This window comes from Lolium rigidum, chromosome 1 (genome assembly GCF_022539505.1).
Source record: "Lolium rigidum isolate FL_2022 chromosome 1, APGP_CSIRO_Lrig_0.1, whole genome shotgun sequence".
Lineage (NCBI taxonomy): Eukaryota > Viridiplantae > Streptophyta > Magnoliopsida > Poales > Poaceae > Lolium > Lolium rigidum.
In genome coordinates, this window is record NC_061508.1 from 354832985 (window position 1) to 354856145 (window position 23161).

Sequence of the window (23161 nt, forward strand, 5' to 3'; positions counted from 1 at the left end):
TGGGTTTTCTTTTTGGACTAACAAAAGGTTTTGAAAAGAGGAGCAAGTAGAAGCCAAAAAAACAAATCTTTGCTGTTTTCCCTAGGATTTCTCTTTCCAGTGAGGAAGTACTCATCCCTCCCGACTCCACTGATTCCACTCCCACCTGCTGCTTCGCTTGGCTTCCTCTCCACTCCACTCCACTTCACCGAACCCGAGCCCGAGCAGGAGATGGCGAGCGCGAGCAATGCGCAATGAGCTAAGGAAAGATTTTGCTTCCAATTTTGTTCAGTGAGCCTTAGCGGAGCCCACCGCCGCCGGGCGCCCCGAGATCCCGCCCCGTGCTCCCCTTCTTCCTCGCCCCCTGCCCGCTGCTGTCTTGGTGTGCCCGGCGCGCCGTCTAGATCCAGCCCGCCCCTGGGCGTGTGGCGGCGACTGGTAGGATGGACGATTCCGCGACCGCGTCGGGGGAAGGGCAGCGGTTCAGGCGGGTTCCGAGGCAGTACCGCGGCGGGCGGAACCTGGAGCTGGATCCACTGGTATGTCCCCTTCCTTGCTCTGAGAGGCCAAGAACTTGACGTTCCAGCTATTTCCTCGGTATTGGTATTGCCCATCTCCCGAGTGGCTGATAATTCAGTTTGCTACTTTGGATCTCACAATCACGAAAAATCTACAATTCAGGGCAGAGAATCAGGGATGAAAGAGCTAAGCTCATTTTTTTTTTCTTCCAGCTCAATGAAAATTTGGAGCAGTGGCCACACCTAAATGACCTGGTACAGTGTTATAAGGCTGATTTCGTGAAAGACGATGGCAAGTATGGACGCTACGAGAGCGTCACGCCTCCGTTCTTTCAGAATCAAATCTTCGAGGGACCTGACACCGACATGGAAACAGGTAACCCAACATCCCCCCTGGTGATCAGATTAGCTTCTTATGCACTGTTTACTTATTAATAATTTTTTTTTTGCTTTGGCGTAGAATTACAGCTTTGCAACGCTAGGCAACCCAAAACCGAGGAAAGCATTGAAGATGATATGCCGAGCACCTCGTCAGGGAGGCAAACATATGGGGCTGAGCCGTTTGCTTCATCTTCTAAAAAAGCAAGTTTCTTTGCTTAATACTCATAAGTGACCCGTCTTTAGTTTCTTGTTCTCCTCATTTCTCCCACTTTCTTATCTGAGAATATCTTTACCAATGTACATATGCTTGGAAAATTATCATTCGCATATGAAGTACTACCTCTGTCCATAAATAGATGTCTTAGATTTATCAAATTTTGAATGTATATAGACACTATTTAGTGTATAGATTCATCCAAATTTAAACAAATATAAGACATCTATTTATGGACGGAGGGAGTACCATTTGCCATCTTAACACATGTTGCCCTGCTTGTTTTTTTCAGCATTGTACTCTCTCACCTTTACCAGCATATGAACCTGCATTTGATTGGGACAACGAGAGATCTTTGATATTCGGCCAACGTGTGCCAGAAAGTCTCCCTGTAACACACAGCAGGTTTGCTTACACATCTCTTTGCTCTTGTTTGCACTTCTTGCTCTGAGCAATGCTTGTTATCACTTACTAGTCACATGTTATAACTTGATCTCTACTGCCTGCAGTGGATTGAAGATAACTGTCAAGGTATTATCTTTGTCATTCCAAGCTGGATTAGTCGGTGAGCAAACACAGATGTTTTCCTTTTGTTTGTTCCAACGCTGCTAAACTGCTCCATGATGGTTTACCTAGCTTTTGATAATGTATCATGTGCAGAACCTTTTAGTGGTACAATCTGCTTGTACAACAGAGATAGGAGAGAAAAGCTATCGGAAGACTTCTACTTTCACATACTTCCAAAAGAAATGCAAGATGTAAGGAGCAATGTATACTTCTCTTCTGGGCCATTATTTCTATCCTCTAGATTTTGCTACTGATACCTGCAGATAGGATCAGCTCTAGCTTGTCAATTATACTGAAATTCTATATTAATCTCATTCAAATCGCTGACCATTTTCATTCTTTCGCATTTGATCAGGGCCATATTTCTTTGGACCGTCGAGGTATTTTCTCATTGGACGCCCCTTCACCATCTATCTGCCTCCTGATCCAGCTAGAAAAGTCTGCTACTGAAGAAGGGGGAGTAACTCCTTCTGTTTATTCCCGTAAAGAACCCGTAAGAAATAAACCTCCCTCTTTTAATCGCATGTTCCATTACTCTAATGCTCAGTTTTGTTACAGGTACACTTGAGTGAGAAAGAGAAGCAGAAGCTGCAAGTTTGGTCTCGAATCATGCCATATAGAGAGCCATTTGCGTGGGCAATGATTCCTCTGTTTGAAAACAACCATGCTGCTGGTGCTGGTGATGCTGCCTCTCCTAGCAGCCCTTTAGCACCAAGTATGTCAGCCTCAAGTTCTCAAGATAGCATTGTGGAGCCTGTTTCCAAGCTCACTTTAGATGGAAAACTTAACCATTATTCAAGTGGAAGCTCAGTTATCGTCGAGATATCGAACTTAAACAAAGTGAAGGAAAGCTACATTGAGGACTCCCTCCAAGTAAGCATTATTAACTGAGCAAAGTCAGTTAATGTTGCTACTTAACTGATTATGAACTAATTAATTATGCCAATTCTTGTGTCTCTTGTAGGACCCGAAACGGAAAGTACACAAACCCGTGAAAGGTCTGCTGAAGTTAGAGGTGGAAAAACTTCATAATGATCGTAATGACGTTGATAACATGTCTGAAGGTGGGATCATGACCAATGAATTACATGATGCTGGTGAGCTCAGCAATGGCAGACACAGCAGGAATAACATTGATGGAATCCACAGTTCTCATTGTTCTGGTGGCACTGTAAAGAAAGAAACACACCAGAATGGTCAAAGTTCCAGTGCAGAGAATGGCAACAATGTAACTAGACGGGTTCTTCATCCGCCTCCTTTTGTGTTGAGTTTTCAATTTTGAACTTATGTCGTCGGATTAAATGTTCCTTTTTTATATGAGATTCATTCTTTCTTTTCACAGTTTCAAGCTTTTGACTTCCGGGTGATGGCCCGGAGTGAACCATTTTCACAACTTTTCCATTGCCTCTATGTGTACCCATTGACTGTTAGCTTGAGCCGCAAAAGAAATCTATTTGTAAGAGTAGAATTGAGAAAGGATGATTCTGACATACGTAAACCTCCAATAGAGGTTTGTTTATGAACTTATCATACTCCCTTTGTTCGGTTGTTGCTCTCTCTTCAATATTCTTAGCCAGTAGATATCTGGGGTTTCAGGCTGTTCATCCAAGGGACCAGGATACAACAATGCAGAAGTGTGCCCATACCCAAATTTCTGTAGGCACGAGAATGTCATGCTACCATGATGAAGTTAAGATCAGTCTGCCTGCTCTATTGACACCCCAACACCATCTTCTGTTCACATTTTTCCATGTAGATCTCCAAATGAAACTTGAAGCCCCTAAACCAGTATGCCTTCTGTTCCTTGTCAATTAGGACACACTACTATGGCTGGTTCATCCCATCGTCTTCGTTTTGCTGGTGTCTAACATGTTTGCGCTCCTTCAGGTGGTTGTCGGATACGCTGCACTTCCACTATCGACACACATTCAGTATGTATTAATTTGTCACCTTTTTTACTTTCTATGTACATGAAATGCTTTAATTGAAGGAGTCTGAGTCAGTTGCTTCATGCGCGGGATCACATCCAAGTCAATGCTTTACGAATCATACTTTATTAGCATGTTATCTTATTCTGTTTATGTGACAAAAAGTGAATTTATTAACTATGCTTTATTGCTAAAACTTGGGAGGTGATCTTTTGTGTTGTTTAAGTCGTTAAATGTTATGGCTACATATATTTGGCTAGCAAATTAACTATCCTAGTAGTAAATTTTGATTAGTGTTCTTGTCACTTGTGTAATTAAGAAGTAAACACCGTGATACTCATTCAGTAGCAAGACTGCATAGTGCATAACTGCATACTGCTGACTGTACTTTCTAGCACAGCATCCGTATGTTGCTACTTGCTATGGATTAAAAGAGCTTATACATGTTAAAAAGATTAGTCTACTGCCTTTTTCAGATCAAACCATGTAAGGAGTAAAGATTATAGAAAAGATGTGAGCTGACTGCCTTTTGCAATTGCAGTTTGCATACCATATACTTCTACTTTTGGGGAAATACCTTCTCTTCCATGTAATGTTCAAGGACCATCTAGAAAATTGGATCACATCCTGTCTCGTTGCCACCACAAATTTACGAGGAACTCTGAACTCTGAAGTGCTTGCAGTTTCTTAATAATTAGTGCAAACTGAATTGAATTTGATATGTAACAATTTTTGTGAATCCAACAGGTTACTTTCAGACGTATCTTTGCCAATTTTACGAGAGCTTGTTCCACATTACCTGCAGGAAAGTGGAAAGGTTTGCTACATGTCCTGTTTCTTTTTGCTTTTTACCTTGATTGCAGAATTATCTTCAAACACATTTGCTGCAATCTTACCTGAGAGTTACAATTTTTATTTATACAGGAGAGAATGGACGAGGAAGGAAAAACCGTTTTCAGGCTGCGGTTAAGACTTTGCTCTTCTCTGTTTCCAGTTAATGAAAGGATACGAGACTTTTTCGTTGAGTATGACCGTCACACACTGCATACAAGTCCACCTTGGGGTTCTGAGCTTCTGGAGGTATCTGTTTTGTTGTTGAATTGCTTAGATTGGAGCTTCTGCTGGTAGTTTCCTTCATGACTCATTCCTGCTGATGTTCTTGCATTTGTGCTAAACACACAAGCAGGATATCCTCCTTTTGCAGCCAAACAGATGTTAGTCTATTTGGCCAGTTATTTATTAGTGATGTTTTACAATAAGCAGAATTAGTGCAGACCCAAAGTCTTTATCTGCTTAAAAATCCTGTTCTGCTGTTGAACCATTTTCCTACTCGAGTTATTTAGAAGCTTGCTAAAACTTACTGCCGACTTGGCGTGCTAATAATCTGAGCCTTTTCTGCTTTTGTTTCGGTCTTTCATAATAAACGTACCTTTGAGCGTTCTGTTCATTATCATGCCTTGATGGTACCCATTGACTAAATATTGTGCTACATGTGTAATTTTAGATATAGAAAGAGCATAGCTAAAATTATCTGCACTGTGTACTGCAATCTTTGGTTGTGATATTTTGTGCAAATTTACATTGTATTGGTACTTTCCACTATATACCGATGATATATATTTTTAACCTTGGCTATTATTTTGGATTGCAGGCCATAAATAGTCTAAAGAATGTTGAATCTACTGCATTGTTACAATTTCTTCAACCAATACTCAATATGCTGTTGCATCTTATCGGCGATGGTGGTGAAACCCTTCAGGTTATTACTTTGCTTATGTTTCCATAATGCAGAATTGTTTTGCTCGTTCTCGAAAGAGCACATCTATCTTTGACTGAACTACATTTGTTGCCAAGTGTTAATCTTGATGATATTGCGCACGAGATTTGACTCTACAGATTTATTTTTGTTGCAGGTTGCTGCATTTCGAGCTATGGTTAATATTCTAACCCGGTAATTCCCTGCTTTTTTGTTTGGTTCATGTTCATGCCTCTGGTATTTGTACGCTCCAGTTTCTTTCTAGAGCTCTGGCATTCCATGGTCATCCAGCTTTTTTCTAGAGTTGTAGCATTCCATGTTCATCCAGTTTCTCAAGTCCTAATTTCGAACATTTAGACAACCTATAATTTATTGGAGAAAAAAATCAAATATCTGGCTGCCATTTTCCTCACATGTAGCATAAAGTCTGATTCTCTTAGTTTCTGCTGGTGCTACAGTTTGAGTAAAGTATAGATTGTTAAGTTTTATCTTATGTAAACGCTTGCTGGTCCCACTTGCATATGTTGGAGTACAACAAACACTGATGTGGGAAAGCTGTTAATATTATGTTGCCATATTGCCATACTTGTCTTTACCGGTCCTACACACAAGATCTTTGCGCTTTCATATAATCTTTAGCAAAATCAGAATCTCTGGCTTTGGTTCTTTAATTTTTTTTACGATTTCCCAGTAGATATATTCATTCGGGAGCTGTAATCATGTATGTATCTCAAATGTGTTATAGTCGATGCATTTGTATTGCAGGGTGCAACAGGAATCTTCTGATGGAGCTGAGAGAAATAGGTTTCTTGTTAATTATGTTGATTTTGCTTTCGATGACTTCGGTGACCGGCAGACACCTGTATACCCTGGTTTATCTACTGTTTGGGGTAGCCTAGCTCGCAGTAAGGTTAATATGGATTTCTTGTCTCTGTTTGAAATGATTATGGAATTTATTCTACTCAATTTCTTGTTGTGTTTAAATTTTATGTATGAACCTGTAAATGATAGTCACACGGGCAAGCATTCATCTGAGGGAGGGCTCTGATTGGGGGAGGATTAGACCTGGAAGAGTCGGCCAAGAGGAGTGCATGGCAGGACTTAGAGACTAGGATAGCCTTCTTTGTTATTCATCTTCCATGTAAAAGAGATGATAATTCCCTTATATAGCCATCCGCCTAACAAGATATTTAGTGCAACCAATAAACTGGAGACAACATCATATCAAGAGGAGTGCATGGTGGGACTCAAGATACTAGGATAGACTTCCTTGTTATTCATCTTTGATGCAAAGAGATGATAATGTCCTTATATCCGTCCACCTACAAGGATATCTAGGCAACCAATAGCTGAAGATAACATTATATCCAGCAGTCGATATGCATTATAGGATAATATATGCATGAGTCGCCTGGCTGTCTGCTGCTACCTGTATGCAGACACCCCTATGGTCTTGCCGTCTTGGTTATCTGCATGAGCTGGACCATGGCCATGACAGAATCATGTATGCCTCACTGATGACATTGCCAACTCTCTACTGCTGAAATATCTTAATGCCTGGATTATGCCCGTGTTGCCACTTGCCGCTAGCACTGTTTAATGCAGCACTGCTCTCAGGTGTCAAAACATGATATCATGTAATTCTACTTAAACATGGCATTAATTTTATTGTGCAAAAGGAACACAAACCAGATTCTACAGCTATAAATATTGAACTGTTGATGATGCACTTGCACTAATAATAAGCATTTACGTCACAGATTAGTTAATACAAGCTGATTTGGTTCTTAACCTTTTGCTGTTATTGCATCCCAATATATCCACTGTTAACGTTTGTTTTTCTTACGCTTTTCTACTTATCTTGAATACTCCAGAGGTGGCTGCTCATTCAGTCAACTTATTTTAACAGAGATGCATCTCTCTGCTGCTCTGCTTCACCATTATACTCTTTTGTCATTTTAGGCTAAAGGTTATAGAGTTGGACCTGTCTATGATGATGTGTTGGCAATGGCTTGGTTTTTTCTGGAGCTTATTGTAAAATCAATGGGATTGGAGCAAAGTCGTCTCTTCTACCACAATCTTCCACTAGGTAGCACCAACCATCGAGTGCTTATAGCTGTACCTACTAGTACTGTATCAGTTTCAGTCCATATATATATATTTAATTGTACTATGAAGTATGGTTATAATTGCTTGCTGCCATGCAACAGGTGAAGATGTCCCACCGCTACAGTTGAAAGAAGGAGTCTTCAGATGTATCATGCAGCTATTTGATTGCCTTCTAACTGAGGTTCATGAACGCTGTAAAAAAGGTTTAAACTTGGCGAAGCGCTTGAACAGCACTCTTGCTTTCTTCTGTTACGATCTTTTATCAATCATTGAGCCACGCCAAGTTTTTGAGCTGGTAATGTTGGAAGTCACATTTAAGTTTGTCCCTCTGGGGGCTCTTTTGTTATTTATGCTTTTGAACTCTTGACTTCTCCCTGCAAATGAAGTCCTGCTTTGCCTCAACATTGAACTGTTTCTTTTCAAGTACGGCCATTTGATCTCATATCTGTGCTTGTCTTAACTTATTTGCTCTTTTTTTACTGATGATTTGGTTCGATGGAGTAAAGCTAGTGAGGAGCTCTATTCCAAGTATGGATATGCATAACTAAGTAGAAGTATCTTTGTTCTTCAGGTATCATTATATATGGACAAGTTCGCAGGGGTTTGCCAGTCAGTCCTTCATGATTGCAAATTGACATTCCTGCAAATAATATGTGATCACGATCTTTTTGTTGAGATGCCTGGTCGAGATCCTTCTGATAGGTAGGTCTCGGTCTAAATTCGTGGATTACCTAGCTATGGAAGTGTAATATCCCAGTTTGCCGAATTTGTTTCAATTGGCCAGAAATATTGTTTCAGTGCCTTTAGTCTCTTACTCTTCTTGCCCCAAGTTCTCTTTACTGCCAATAGGAAGGCATTTTATTATGGTTTCCATTAATATTTATGTCATAATGATTTTATACTTTTTGTGTTCTCTAATCCTTACAATGATTGGGCCTTGTGTTACTTACCCATTACCAGTCCTGGTTTACCCTTTGCTTAGATGTTAGAATGATATTGATTATGTGCAAATATCCTCTTGAAATTCTAATCAAAACATTATTGAATATCCCCTGCGCTAACATGCTGCAAATTATTGCAGACTTATGTTTTTGGATGAGTGTATGTTTTACCATGATACCTCCTTTTTTACAGGAATTATCTCTCGTCCGTTCTTATTCAAGAGATCTTTCTCACCCTTGACCATGATGATTTGTCACAGCGAGCGAAAGTAAGCATCTCAATTGAACAAAAATACTCTGGGCTACCTCTCAGTCTATTGCTTCGCTATCTCACATGTGATCGTACCTATTCTTGCCTGTTTATGCGTAAACCTACTGTTTGTGTTTATTGTAGGCGGCTCGCATTTTGGTTGTCCTAATATGCAAGCATGAATTTGACGCAAGATATCAAAAAAATGAAGACAGACTTTACATTGCTCAGCTGTATTTTCCTCTTATAGGACAGGTGTGTGATATTCACTTCACAGTTAACTTCCTTGAAATGAATATGAATAATCAGTACTCTGTTTCTCTGCAATGTTTGCCATATAGATGGTTCTTACAATTTCTTTCTCGTGAGAACACCATTGCAGATCCTGGATGAAATGCCTGTGTTCTATAACCTAAATGCCATTGAAAAGCGTGAAGTGCTAGTGGTCATTTTGCAAATCATAAGAAACTTAGACGACGCAACTCTTATAAAAGCATGGCAGCAGAGCATTGCTAGAACTAGATTGTTCTTCAAGCTGCTTGAAGAATGTATAACCCATTTTGAGGTTTGTACAACAATCCTTGGTTGTTTGGAATGTTGAGTTCTGAATCTTCTTTGTTGCCATCAAATCATGTTGTTTTGTAATACTCCCTCCGTCCCACAAAAGACCAAATTTAGACAAAGTTGGGACATCTTTTGTGGGACGGAGGGAGTAGTTTATTTTGTACTAATCTCTTGAATGCTCACTGCAGCATAACAGAACGGGAGACAGCTTGCTCCTAGGCTCTAGTTCTCGGAGCCCTGATGCTGAGCGCCCTGCTTCCCCCAAGTATTCTGATCGGTTATCCCCATCAGTCAACGCCTATTTGTCGGAGGCTTCACGCCATGAAATAAGGGTATGTTGACACATTATTTATAGGAGCCTAAGTTTCCAGCACTAGTATTTTTTACCTCTTGTTTTTTCACAGGGTGAATAGTTTGCGTATGAACAAGTCACAGCTGACATGTCTGAATTTGAATCATGTTGACTTTCTTGGGATGGTCCTGGTCTAGGATAGGTTGGATACACCTTGGGTAGGGTTTGTATAGCATGTACTAGAGAGGATTCAAATAGCTTGTCAGCATTGTTACTTTGTGCTTTTTGCGGAAATTAATCTGGTAACAGTTAAGATGCTATTGGAAAGAATGTGGTAGTAGCCATCTCTAGAAGAAACTTGTTGGACTTGGCTTGTGTTATTCCAAAGAGAACACTAAGTAGACTTCACTTATATACTCCCTCCATTCTGAAATAGTCTACATTCTAGCCCCAAAATTTGTTCTGAAATACTCTACATTCTAGCTTTTAGTCAACAACAACACTGAAAATGAGGTGGTCTTACTCTTTTTATTGGATGTTGTTATTTTCAATGTAGTTTGGATTGGTTGTTCAAATATCTAAGTAGTACTAATAAATGCACTACTAATTTGTCTCATTTTTTCTAAAATGTAGACTAAATCAGAACGGAGGGAGTAAGTCTATGAGATCCACTTCATTATAAACTAAATTAAACATTAATGAGTAAAGATTATTTTATTGACTGTGTCATCAGCTCTCTGATTGTAATAATCATGATGCTGTGGCTGGCAAGACTGATTAATCAGCTGAGATGGCTCTTTCTCACAGTACTGGTGCTGCACTTTCAACTTTGGCCATTGCTTTTTTGGCTTTTCTTAATGTCACTATAAATGCATAATACTTCAGAAGATGCCCACTGACAAATTTAATCTTGGACATTGCTTCAAGGCTTGGTTTTTTTTTACAAGTGTATTCCATCTAATGCCAAGCCATTGAAGCCAACCATCCTTGCCTAATCACTAAAAATCCATTTTTTGGTGGATCATTCCAGCTAGTGACACTGGTAGTTTGCAGGACACTGCCTCTCAGAATCTTGCTTGAACTAATATCTATGCCCCTAAGTTTGCATTAAATCGACTCCTTGTTAGTTTGTTGTCTCTGGCCCTAACGGAGAGGTTTACTTTAAGTTTCAGAATAAGGCTTGACTTTCACTAATGTTAAATGAGCATACAATAGTGGAGTTGAGCTTATTTGATGCTAGATAGTGATTTTATTTCCTTGTTATAAATGCACATAATTTGCAGGAGTGGTGACAAAAAAAATCTCTGTGATCATGATTTAATTGTGGCTGCTATTTAATGCAGCCTCAGGGGACACCGGAAAATGGATACATGTGGAACAGGATTAGTCCTCAACTAAGTTCCCCAAATCAACCCTATTCATTGAGGGAAGCACTTGCCCAAGCACAATCTTCAAGAATCGGATCAACGGCCAGGGCATTGAGAGAGACTCTACATCCGATGCTGAGACAAAAGTTGGTAAGCATTGCATCCCCATTTGAATCTTGTGGTGTTCTAAACTTTCTTCAAGTCTGACAGAAAATTCCTGCAGGAACTCTGGGAAGAAAACCTTAGCACTGCTGTGAGCCTTGAAGTCTTGGGAACAGTTGACAAGTTTTCGGTTGCTGCGGCTTCCCGTAGCATCTCGACTGACTACGCAAAGCTAGATTGCATAACATCTATCTTGATGGGCCTTTTATCTAGGAGCCAGCCCTTAACCTTTTGGAAAGCTTTTCTTCCTGTGGTCTATAATATATTCAGTCTACATGGTGCAACACTAATGGCAAGGGAGAATGACCGCTTCTTGAAGCAGATTGCTTTTCATCTTTTGCGGCTCGCCGTATTCCGAAACGATTCTGTTAGAAAAAGGGCTGTTGTTGGTTTGCAGATCCTTGTCAGGGTAAGTAAGCTGCTCGCTGAATTTCAGTTATTACATAAATTCATGAAACGAGTTATCCTGATGGTACAGATGTTCTCTTTGTGCTTCAGAACTCGTTCAACTATTTCAAGAGCACCACGAGGCTGAGGGTCATGCTGACTATTACTTTGTCGGAGTTGCTGTCCGACGTGCAAGTAACTCAGATGAAATCTGATGGATCTCTTGAAGAAAGTGGCGAAGCTCGGCGTCTTAGGAAATCGTTGGAGGAAATGGCTGACGTGAGGAGTAAGGATCAGTTGAACGATTGTGGCCTCCCTGTTACTGCACTAGAAGTGGCTGCTGAAGGTTCCACGGACAATAATTGGTCTTGGGTAGAGGTTAAACATCTATCCAAGTGTCTAGTCCAGGCCCTTGATGCCGGCCTTGAACATGCCCTTTTGGTAAGCAAGTTTTTTAGCATCAATATCTGATTATATCCTCTTAGCGGTGTCATTTTTATGGATCTGAATTTCTTGAGCAAGTACTGAGCACTGAACCTGTAAATTTCAATGTTCTTTCTAGGGTTCCGCAATGACTGTGGACAGGTGTGCAGCTGCTGAGGGTTTCTATAAGCTAGCATTGGCCTATGCGCCTGTTCCGGATCTCCACATTATGTGGTTACTGCACCTATGTGATGCACACCAGGAGATGCAATCATGGGCTGAAGCCGCGCAGTGTGCAGTTGCTGTGGCTGGTGTGATCATGCAGGCACTTGTTGGAAGGAATGATGCTGTGTGGAGCAAGGATCATGTTGCTTCCCTCTGTAGGATTTGCCCTATTGTGGGCACTGATATCGGCGCAGAAGTAGCCGCAGCGGAAGTCGAGGGATATGGTGCGTCCAAGCTCACCGTAGATTCAGCCGTCAAGTATCTTCAACTCGCGAACAAGCTCTTTGCACAAGCTGAGCTATACCACTTTTGCGCTAGCATCCAGGAGCTCATTATTCCAGTTTACAAAAGCAGAAGGTCGTATGGGCAGCTGGCTAAATGCCACACGTCGCTCACGAGCATCTACGAGTCGATTCTTGAACAGGAGGCGAGCCCTATCCCATTCAGCGATGCCACGTACTACAGAGTTGGATTCTATGGGGAACTGTTTGGCAAGCTCAACAAAAAGGAGTATGTGTTCAGGGAGCCACGGGATGTCCGTCTGGGTGACATCATGGAGAAGCTTAGCCATACCTACGAGGTTAAGATGGACGGCGGTCACACCTTACACATCATTCCTGACTCGAGGCAAGTCAATGCTGAGGAGCTGCAACCCGGCGTATGCTATCTGCAGATAACTGCTGTCGATCCTGTGATGGAGGACGAGGACCTGGAGAGCAGGAGGGAAAGGATCTTCTCCTTGTCTACCGGTACTGTCCGTGCGCGTGTGTTTGACCGTTTCCTCTTTGACACGCCGTTCACGAAGAACGGGAAGACACAAGGCGGCCTGGAGGATCAGTGGAAGAGGCGCACGGTTCTCCAGACGGAGGGTTCCTTTCCTGCTCTGGTGAACCGTCTCATAGTGATAAAGTCTGAGTCCCTAGAGTTTTCGCCTGTCGAGAATGCGATCGGAATGATCGAGACAAGGACGGGCGCGTTGAGAAACGAGCTGGAGGAACCACGGAGCTCTGAAGGCGATCAACTGCCAAGGCTTCAGAGCCTGCAGAGGATACTCCAAGGAAGTGTAGCTGTTCAGGTAATCCTGCAACTTTGCATGCACAACATGAACCAACCAGTTTTAACTTCGCTTGCTACTCCTTTCTTTTGCTAATTTCCCCCAAACAAATGAACGTGTGATGCAGGTAAACAGTGGTGTATTGAGCGTGTGCACCGCGTTCCTATCTGGTGAGCCCGCGACCAGGCTCCGGTCGCAAGAGCTGCAGCAACTCATAGCTGCGCTGCTGGAGTTCATGGCTGTCTGCAAGCGCGCGATCCGCGTACATTTTAGATTGATAGGGGAGGAAGACCAGGAGTTCCATACTCAACTCGTCAACGGGTTCCAGTCCCTCACTGCGGAGCTCTCTCATTACATCCCTGCCATACTTTCGGAGTTATGACCGTGGCAGTTAATTAGGTAGCATGTGAATGGTTGGAGCAAATGTCAATATTTCGAGTAGCTCTGTTGTATAGTTTGAAAGTAACCAGTCTGCAATTCTACAATTTTGGGGTGTAAAGTGTGTGTGATGTATCTGCCTGTAACCACTGTTGTTTGTTTGCAGTTTGCTGACAAATTAGCTAGCGACTGTTGGAGCCGGCATATTTTTTTATTGTTATTATTCAGGTTTGATGGTGCAAATTGGCCACTGTAAAAAATGTGTTTCTTCAAAAAATTACTATAAAAATATGAGCTGGTTAATTTTTTTTTGTGGAGGATGAGCTTGTTCATTTTGTGGAGCACACTTTCAGTTACCTGATGGATGAATGTTTGCGACATTTGTTTGTCAAGATGATAATGAGGCCATATGCTAAGCCTGTGTTATCAATGTCTTGTTTGGGCAAGAATGTACTTCTTTTTCCCTAAAAAAAAGAGAATGTGCTTCTTCAAATTAAAGTACGAGCTTGTTCGTTCCAGGAGTTTGAACCTGGATGGTGGCAGCTGAGAAGATTCAGTCAAGTAACAAACCAAGCTGCATGATCTTCAGCCTTCCTGTTGGTCTTTTATTACTAACATCTCATGCTTGTACGCTGGACTTCAGAGGATACTTTGTTTCTAAAATGTTCTTTTTTGAAATCCCATTGCAATTTTATTAGGACAAAGGAGCTGATTGATGGTGTGAAGCAATCAAATTGTCAAATATCAGGAGACGGAGCTACAGCTGCATGATCTTGAGCCTTCCTCTTGGTCAGTTATTATGCTCCAGCAGTATCTGCCCCGTTATTGTCTACGCATTCTTGTATCTAGACATGTAAAACCATTTCTTTTTTGAAACCTGAGTAAAACCATTTCGGGATGTGCTTTTCTGGATTAATCATTTAATTTGAATTTCAGGTACTGTGTTGCATGGTATCCCATATATCGTGTACTTGATGGGAAATTTCAGGCTGCTTTCATGTCGTACCATTCGCTTAGACAGTGTTCATCGAATAAGCCCATCAGACCAGGCCGGTCATGCCGGTATTCTTTTGCCGGTCATGGGGCTGCAATCTTACAATGACAAGGTAAAATAGTGGCCGAAATGGCTCCTGGGCCCTGGCACTTGAGCTTGCTGATGATTTTCTTTCAATTAATCCTCAAGCCTTGGCACAAGCTTGCTGTTTGGTCCCAAGTCTATTGTTTTATTAGTTAGTTAGTTAGTTAGTTAGTTAGTTAGTGTGTTGGTAGCACATCTTTTTTTTTTTGATAACACATATCATTCTATTAAGATTGCAAGACCGACCAAGATGTCCAAAGCATCAAGCATACAACCATGGAAGCAAACTCGGTGCACCACCAGCAACATCCCTTTGAGTGTTGCTCACGGCCTAAGGCCGGGATAGCTAGGTAATCTCTCCCCCATGTCTACCTCTACAAGCCAGCCAAGATCGCCATTCGTCAAGGATCGCGTTGAAAACCAAAACCATTGGCGCACTTCTTCCCTCGAAGATCCTGCGTTCTAGCCATATCTAACACAAAGCAAGCATGATCAAGGAGTTGGATTTCTTCCTCTCCACCGTCGCGAAGGAACTGTCCGCCTGGATCCACCACTCATTGATCCCTAGGCCAGGCGCCCGCGTGATGCTTGGCAGGCCCAAAGCCACCACGAGCCCACCCCAAATCCATTGGGCAAAACTGCAGTGTAGGCCTATACACCGACCAGGTCGGTGTATACGGAGCGCCGCACACCCCCGCGTTCCTTTTGGGCCGGCCCATATTCGGTGGTCGACTGTTTCTTCTCCTTTTCGGCTCGCTGTTTCTTCTTCGACTTCGTTCCGTCCTGCGCCGCCCCCCGAGCCCCGACCCAGTCCTCGTCTTGCGCCTCCGCGTCCGCCCGCTGCTTCGCTCGAGTTCCGCTGTTCGCCTCCGCCTCCGCCACTTCTTCGCTCGAGTACTGGGTTTCTTCGTCTCCATCCATGGCGGCGGAAGGTCAGTATCGCTTGTTTCGTTTGCTCGTCGGGGAACTACTTTGATTCGCTCTAGTTAGGGTTTCTTCAGTTTAATTTTTGCTTCGATTCGTACTGTTAAGAGGATCTTCTAGCTTTTTTGTTCCATGTACAGTTGGTCCTGCGCAACATCTCATTTCTTCTGCTTTTGCTAGCAGCTTATCCCCAATGTTTATCATGCTTCACAGCAATATTCAGCCCGAGAGTTCAGCCCGCTTGCTATTTTGTTCATGTCACTGCATTTTACCTTTTGCTCAACTGCTTAAACACCAGAAAACTAGTCCGCCGTAGAGCTCTAGGAACTTGTTCCATCCAAAGCCAACAGTTTCGTTTGCCTGTGATGTAAAGTTATGCAACTTCTTCAGAATCTGACCCCTTATTTGTGTTTCTGTCATTGTTATTTGCTTATGATTTTATAGACATTAAGGTTGTTGTTTGTACTACTATCACTTAAAGAATACTGTTGGTCGGAGCTCCAATGGTTCATTAGTTTCACCCACCACCGTTACTGTTAAGAGGATCTTCTAGCTTTCTGTGGCATTTGACCTTATGTGTTTTTATGTTTTCATGATGATGCATTTTTTTCAATTCCCTGTACTTTAGCTTTGGCATTACACTGTTGTTATCATAAATGTTCAAAGGGACCAGGGAAATGTGTAACAATACTTTTAGCTCGGCCTTCTTTGTTTCTTCTTCTACGACGTCATCAGTAGCCCCATACTCAAATGCAGAACAAAGACGCGCACACACTGTTTAGGACCATCACTCTATTTTTCCTTTGATCCATAGTCCCGCAGCTGTTAACGAATCACATCGTTCCATGCGTCTACCATTTTTGTTGCCCTCATATATATCTACTCCGCCTTCTCTTTTTCTTTTTTCGCTGAAATGCTACTGGTAGCTCTTCAGCTATGCATCCTCTGATCTAGTACAACTGTCTCCATCGTTTTGCTAGCAGTAGGCTAGCAAAATCAAACAGGGAATTGGTTGATAGGACTTTTTGTTAGGATTTTGCACAAATTTTATTTTTGTCTATCATATACACCAGCTGTAGGTCGTTCTAAAGACCAAGGATGTGATGTGACAACTGTAGTTGGGAGTAGCAGGAGTAACCTGATGAATAGGAACACTTGGAGACCTCGCTCTTTTTTCACAGTTGATTTTATTTTTATTACCAGATGAAGGCGGATTTTCTTTTTGACCTGAATGGCCCCCGAGTTGAGTGAGAATTGTGCTTTTTTGGATGGTTTAGGTAAGCAGTTGGGGCCTAAGAGTTTTTTTCATGAATATACGGTGATTAGATTCAGTTAATTCACTGTGTGTTTTCGGAAATAAAATGTCCTTTACTGTCTAAAGGTAGAAAATACTGTTTAAAAAAACCTTCATCATAGTGGACTCGTCGTCGACATTATTTGCATCATTCAGAAGCATGGATTGCTGCTTCGTAACTGTTTTCAGTTCCTTCTCTTTTATTCATAGTGACGTACTACCACTGGCCTCCTCCATGGATTTGCTCCTCCATGGATCGATGTACATATCCAGCTGGTTGTTACACTTCAGTACTGCCACAGTAGTTGCGCTTTTTTTTACACTTGCAACCTATGTATGTACATAGCAAATGCAGTTAGAACCGGATGGCGTACGCTGATGACTTGTCCGGACTAAAGACCCCGAAGTGCTTTTCCCTGTCTCGATACCTGTCTTCTGGTTCTCATCAAACATTTGCAAAATATATCTGAAACATGGCGAAGATACGGCCGTACTGATTCAGTTTAGATAAAGCACCCAGATTATACCTAGACGCAACCTTTTTTAAGATGGTATTCATGAAACAATTGTTTCAGAGTAGGAATTTTTCGGGTAATACTGCTAGATATCTTTCTAATCCTATAATGCATGGTTCATATATATACTCCTACAGTACAGACAATTACACTTTGCTTTTTAATAATTTCTCTAATACATGTAGAATCTTATGCAACTATTTTTTGGTAATTCCAGGACAGTTTTTCTGGTTGTTCATACCTGCTTTTCTATATTGAGCTAATATTTTGTTGCTTCTTTTTTTTTTTGGTAGTCAATGTTCTTGATATTGTTCCACCATGTAAGCCTAGTATACAATATAGGTTCTGTCGTTTTTCACATGAAGGTACATTCATCTTACTTTTTTTTACATGTCTCATGTATTTCCTTTTGTGTTCTTTCTGTAGTCAACGTCATGGACATTGTTCCGCAATGCAAACCGAGCATACAATCTAGGTTTTCGACACTCAGATACATGAAAGTAGTAAAGAAATTTAATCCTATCTAGAGGTCTTTCATATCCAAGCATGATTTGGATAATCTATTGAAGCTCCCTGATCACCTTATGGTCCCTATGAATCTCCTGCAGTGGCTCGTTGGCCACACTTCACATGGTGAAGAAAAAGTTTTTCTGCACAAAGAAAAGAATATCAACTTCAGTAAGGAAAGAAACCGTAATATAGTATCCATTCGAGGTTGGTGTCAAGTAATTTTTTGTGTATTTTTTCAGTTATGCTTCCAGTTTTTCCCCATAAAGGAGGATATATATTCACCTGATTTTATTATCATTACACACAGAGAATACCATGAAATACATTGGTGATGGAATACCAATTGGTATGTCTTATGATGGGTCTCCTGTGACCAATACAGCAGGAACAGATGCAGGTAATTTTTATAACTTTGCAAAATTATTGTCATGTTCTACAAGCTGTTACTTTCCACTGGTTCTCTGACATTTAATTTGGATGTATGTTGTTCTTTTTTTTGTCGTAGGAATGGTGAACAATGATGTGATTGTAATGCGTGGAACTATATCTGATCAGAATAGTTTTGAAAAGAGGAACAGGAAAAAGCGCGCTGCAAAAGCAACAACACATGAGAGGAACATGCTAGAGTTCGTTATAGATCATTTCATTGAAGCCTTCAACAATAAGCATCTCAAGATCAACAGATTCAATAAACCAAACCAGTAAGTAAAATCTCCCTGATTTGGCCAAGTATGAATATTGTTTTTTAAAATAACATGTAATTTCAAGATTACTTCCTTTTCTTCTTTTTCCATAATGCTTGCTCCATCGCATTTTATACATGTTTGAAATGCCAAAAAAATTGTTAGTATTTTATTTTTTTATATTGAAACTTTTTTGGATGATGTATTGTAAATAAATATACAGAGAGGTCTTTTATCACAACTACATGTATTTTAAAAAAAAAATCATGGAAGTAAACCGTTCATGACAAGAATCCGTTCATGTTTTTTAAAATGTTCAAGAAAGGAAGCCGTTCATCCCAAGAATCCGTTCATGGTTTCTTAAATGTTCATGGAAGGAAACCATTCATGACAAGAATCCGTTCATGATTTTTTAAATGTTCATGGAAGTAAACCGTTCATGCCAAGAATCTGTTCATGCTTTTTAAAATGTGCATGGAAGGATACCGTTCATGACAAGGATCTGTTCATGCTTTTATAAATGTCCAAGGATAGAAACCGTTTATAAATGTCCAAGGATAGAAACCGTTCATGCCAAGAATCCGTTCATGATTTTTTTAATGTTCAAGGAAGGAACCTGTTCATGACAAGAATCCGTTCATCCTTTTTAAAATGTTCATGCAAGGAAACCGTTCATCCAATAATCCGTTCATCCTTTTTAAAATGTTCATGCAAGGAAACCATTCATGCCAAGAATCTGTTCATTCTTTTTAAAATGTTCATGGAATGAAATCATTCATGACAATAATCCGCTCATCCTTCTTAAAATGTTCATGGAAGGAAACCGTGCGTGCCATATTCGTTCATGCTTTTTTAATTGTTCATGGAAGAAAACCGTTCGTGCCAAAATTCGTTCATGCTTTTTTAATTGTCCAAGTAAGGGAACCGTTCATGACAAGAATCAGTTCATGCTTTTTAAAATGTCCAAGGAAGGAAGTCGTTCATGCCAAGATTCCGTTGATGTTGTTTTATAAATGTCCAAGGAAAGAAACCATTCATGCCAAGAATACGTTCATGCTTTTAAAAATGTTCAAGGAATGAAAACCGTTCATGCCAAGAATCCGTTCATCCTTTTTTAAAAGTTCATGAAAGAAAACCATTCATGACAGGAATCCGTTCATCATTTTTAAAAATGTTCATCGAAGGAAACCGTTAGTGTCAAGAATTTCCGTTCGTGCCAATAATTCGTTCATGCTTTTTTAGTTGTTTAACGAAGGGAATCGTTCATGACAAGAATCCGTCCATGATTTTTAAAATTTCCAAGGAAGGAAGCCGTTCATGACACGATTCCGTTGATGCTTTCTTATAAATGTCGAAGGAAAGAAACCTTGCATGCCAAGAATCCGTTCATGCTCTTTTAAATGTTCATGGAAGGAAACCGTTCATGCTAAGAATCCATTCATTCTTTTTTTTTCTAAATGTTCATGGAAGGATTCCGTTAATGACAAGAATCCGGTCATTCGTTTTAAAATTTTCATGGAAGGAAACCGTTCATGACAAGAATCCGTTCATGATTTTTTAAATGTTCATGGAAGAAGCCGTTCATGCCAAGAGTCCGCTCATCCTTTTCTAAAGATATCACGGTTTGTAACATATGACTTTAACATGATATATTTCCTTTCAAATACTCACTGTTTTCTATGTAAGAAATGACTGATCGCTATTACTTATATTCTAGGATTTTCTCCCTAGAATATGTAGGCTACAGAATGCAGGACTGGTATAGTTTCTAAAAACCAATCCTCTATTGTTTTAACCAACTCTATAATTCCATATAAAGTACATTATAGTTATTTCAGGAGAAACTAGCATAATGTTTTAGTGTTAAATATGTTCATGTGCCTAAACAAAACTTTAGGTGATTACCATTCCTGCTATCTTATCTTAAACACTATTGCTTATATTTTTCTTATACATAAGCTTATCAGGGAATTGCCATTTTTTCCTTGAGCGCAGATATGACTCTGGTTTTGTTATCCAGTACATGAGATGCTACTATGGAGTTGAAGTAAAACAATTCTCAAATGTAAGTTATTCTTCCATTAGAAATTTCTACTTCCTGTTCCATTTTTGGTATTTTTTAAAAATACATATTTGATGTTTCTAAAATACAATAGAAAATCTGGAATTCTTAATTGTCTATCTTTTTTATAATTTCTAGCCTGCATATATGTTTCAATAAAGGTTGACTTGCAAGCAATCGGCGAGAAAGTCTCATGCCAGCTAGTGATAAACAAATTTAACGAGCAATAGGTCCCAATAGCATGAGAATTCATTTCGAAGCATGTAAGTATAGTTAATATTTAGTTAGCTATCCTTTTCTGTGCACTGACATAAAAAACATACCCACAACACTAAACAAATTTAACTTACACATTTCTGTAAATTGTATTTATTTTTTCACAGGCTCCGCATCTTCTCCATTGATTAAGTTACCATTTATTCAAGGACACAGATGATGTATAAAAAATGTAAGTCCCTTCAAGTTACCATTTTTTCCAATTGAATTTTATAAGGTCATTATAAATATATGATTTTCAAAAAAATTATGTATTTCCTCTATTGCATTTTTTCAGGGATTTCAGGATCAAGAAAGAAGAGAAACAGATAATTGAAAAATGAGATCTTATACTTTGTTGAACAAAGTCTTTTGTCGTAGTTCCTTTCTAGTGGGATTATTTATTTTTAGTGAATTGTGGGTGACCTACATAAGTATGTACTACATGTTTTAGCCGGAAGGAACACTTTCTCTGGCATTTTGACCTTATGTTTTATGTTTCCTGATGGGGCATTTTTCGATTCCCTCTACTTTGATGTCATGACAGCTGATTGACAAGTTACTTCAACTTTCTCTGGCAGAGAATCACTTTTGTACTTCTTACTGTCTTTTCCTTTTTTTTACTAATGAAATCACTTTCTCATACTTCTTATTGTCTTTAATTTTTTTTGTAATACTAAATTACTAAAAGTTTCATGATTTTTTTCTTTGTGCACAACCTGTCCTCTTTTTGAATAAACTCATGCACCCCTTTTTAAGAAATAGTATCTGAGAGAAAAATCATGTATGATACCCAACCAAAATAGAGTGAAAGAATGCTCAATTTTAACCGGAAGGAAAACAACAGACTGTGTTTCAGTGAGCAAGCCGAAACTTGTAGCAGGAAGCTGAACTGCTTCGTGTATTCAGAAAAAGAAACTCTTCAGTAGCGAAAGAATGCCAAATTCAGAAAGAGCGTGTCCGCTTCGTATATTCAGAAAGGGCAGCGAACTGAAACAGGGCGGGAGCTCGAGCGTGACTGCTTCGTATATTCAGAAAGGGCAGCGAACTGAAATAGCAGGTCGGGATCGTGGGCCGGGCCCAACAACGGCCGGGGGGTGTGCGGCTCCTCGCTGGCCACCGACCAGGTCGGTGTAAAGCACCCCCCGAGGTGGTCGAGTGTCTCATCAGCGGCATCACAGAGAGGGCATAGCGTGTGGGAAGGAAGCCCACGGCGCAACCGTTGATCTGCCGTCCAGCAGTGACGCCGCAGTGCGAGCCACACATGCATCTTGAACCTAAGCGGCGCGAAGGAAAGCCAGATGAGTGGTGCCCCCGGGAGACCGACGGTGCCATGCAACTGAGCACGGTAGGGCGATTTGGAAGAAAACCGGTCGTCCTCATGCCACTTCCATGCAAACGAGTCCTGGCCGCCGCCGCGGGAAGCATTCATGTCCTGGATCACCGCCCACAGCCTCAGGTACTGCACCACTACATCGACCGACAACTCTCCTGTGATGTCGCCGGCCCAGCTGTTGCCCGCGAGCATATCGTGGATGGTGCGCCTTTTGCGCAAGCCTAGCCAAAGAAGCTTTAAGATGTCTGTCACAATGGCCTCCACCGTGAGCCCATGGACCCATGCGTCCTCTCAGAAGAGAACAGAGCCCCCATTGTGACATCCTGGCCGAGTGACATGGGTATACCCTTCGGGTACCCATTATTGGTATACCTGTATCGGCTCGGCCCAATATGGAGAAGGCCCAACAAGGCAACCCGAAGAAGTAGTCGACTAGGACTCTTGTAAAACCCTAGGCTGGTTGCATATATAAAGCTAGCCAGGGCACCCGATAGAAGAGAGAAAACAAATAGACACCATAGCTCCGCCTACGGCGGCACCCTGTAAACACATCTATGATCATATACTGGATTGCTAGCAGCACGTAGGGATCCTCCACCGAGGGGACCCGAAGCTGGGTACGTCGTGTGCCTAATCTCGCTCCCGGAATCTCCATCGTCGCTCTCTCCCGAAACCCAAGTCTACAATACGTAGGCATTAGCGAGGTGATCCCTCGTCAATTGGTGCCGTCTGTGGAATCGCGGCGACTAGATTTTGTTATCCGGACGGGATCATTATCAACATCTTCCAGATCACATCAGGCAGGTCGTCCCAATCGAGCGTACGTTCGGTTGGAAAACATGGCGACTAGCTGTATTTCCGTTACGCATTGGTGATGGAGTACGGCACAAGTGGCGGCAACAACAATTCAACAGCACGCGAATAAGCTGTACGTTTTTGTCGATTAAGCCAAAGAAAGCACCCGCTGAAAGCGAATAGCATGGAGACTTGGTTTGCTGTGCGCCGGCGC

At 41.1% G+C, this 23161-nt stretch overlaps 2 protein-coding genes across 4 annotated transcripts; both read left to right on the top strand.

Moving 5' to 3' along the window:
* The first annotated feature begins 384 nt into the window (after nucleotides 1-384).
* Nucleotides 385-13812, top strand: LOC124702305 (guanine nucleotide exchange factor SPIKE 1-like). Of its 3 annotated transcripts, XM_047234430.1 has the most exons (30): nucleotides 385-518; nucleotides 711-873; nucleotides 958-1079; nucleotides 1385-1497; nucleotides 1602-1657; nucleotides 1753-1862; nucleotides 2015-2152; nucleotides 2218-2532; nucleotides 2624-2887; nucleotides 3002-3169; nucleotides 3256-3447; nucleotides 3547-3590; nucleotides 4129-4176; nucleotides 4335-4404; nucleotides 4512-4667; nucleotides 5239-5346; nucleotides 5501-5538; nucleotides 6109-6253; nucleotides 7306-7432; nucleotides 7554-7747; nucleotides 8024-8154; nucleotides 8587-8662; nucleotides 8788-8898; nucleotides 9026-9208; nucleotides 9396-9539; nucleotides 10843-11016; nucleotides 11090-11437; nucleotides 11527-11856; nucleotides 11978-13138; nucleotides 13245-13812. In XM_047234430.1, exons 1-30 carry the CDS (start codon nucleotides 423-425, stop codon nucleotides 13497-13499), a joined length of 5580 nt encoding a protein of 1859 aa, XP_047090386.1. In that variant the 5' UTR covers nucleotides 385-422; the 3' UTR covers nucleotides 13500-13812. The 3 variants fall into 3 exon arrangements, with proteins under 3 accessions (XP_047090386.1, XP_047090393.1, XP_047090400.1); XM_047234437.1 differs by lacking the exon at nucleotides 4129-4176; XM_047234444.1 differs by lacking the exon at nucleotides 4129-4176 and having other exon boundaries at nucleotides 386-518; nucleotides 1753-1850.
* Nucleotides 13813-15389: 1577 nt separating this feature from the next.
* Nucleotides 15390-21355, top strand: LOC124684655. The gene is made up of 8 exons (XM_047218926.1): nucleotides 15390-15505; nucleotides 17733-17806; nucleotides 17915-18020; nucleotides 18124-18213; nucleotides 18322-18517; nucleotides 20495-20564; nucleotides 20945-21009; nucleotides 21115-21355. The coding sequence occupies exons 1-7, from the start codon at nucleotides 15493-15495 to the stop codon at nucleotides 20963-20965; spliced, it is 570 nt and encodes a 189-aa protein (XP_047074882.1). The 5' UTR covers nucleotides 15390-15492; the 3' UTR covers nucleotides 20966-21009; nucleotides 21115-21355.
* Nucleotides 21356-23161: the final 1806 nt, after the last annotated feature.

What these genes read in the sequence shown, in the direction of transcription:
- LOC124702305 (XM_047234430.1), top strand. Translation starts at nt 423, where the DNA reads ATGGACGATTCCGCGACCGCGTCGGGGGAAGGGCAGCGGTTCAGGCGG. An exon ending in ATTCCAAGCTGGATTAGTCG is followed by an intron (nt 1,658 to 1,752) that starts GTGAGCAAACAC and finishes TATCATGTGCAG; the next exon opens with AACCTTTTAGTGGTACAATC. An exon ending in GTGCAGAGAATGGCAACAAT is followed by an intron (nt 2,888 to 3,001) that starts GTAACTAGACGG and finishes TTCTTTTCACAG; the next exon opens with TTTCAAGCTTTTGACTTCCG.
- LOC124684655 (XM_047218926.1), top strand. An exon ending in CGACACTCAGATACATGAAA is followed by an intron (nt 17,807 to 17,914) that starts GTAGTAAAGAAA and finishes AATCTCCTGCAG; the next exon opens with TGGCTCGTTGGCCACACTTC. An exon ending in AAGTAAAACAATTCTCAAAT is followed by an intron (nt 20,565 to 20,944) that starts GTAAGTTATTCT and finishes ATTTTTTCACAG; the next exon opens with GCTCCGCATCTTCTCCATTG.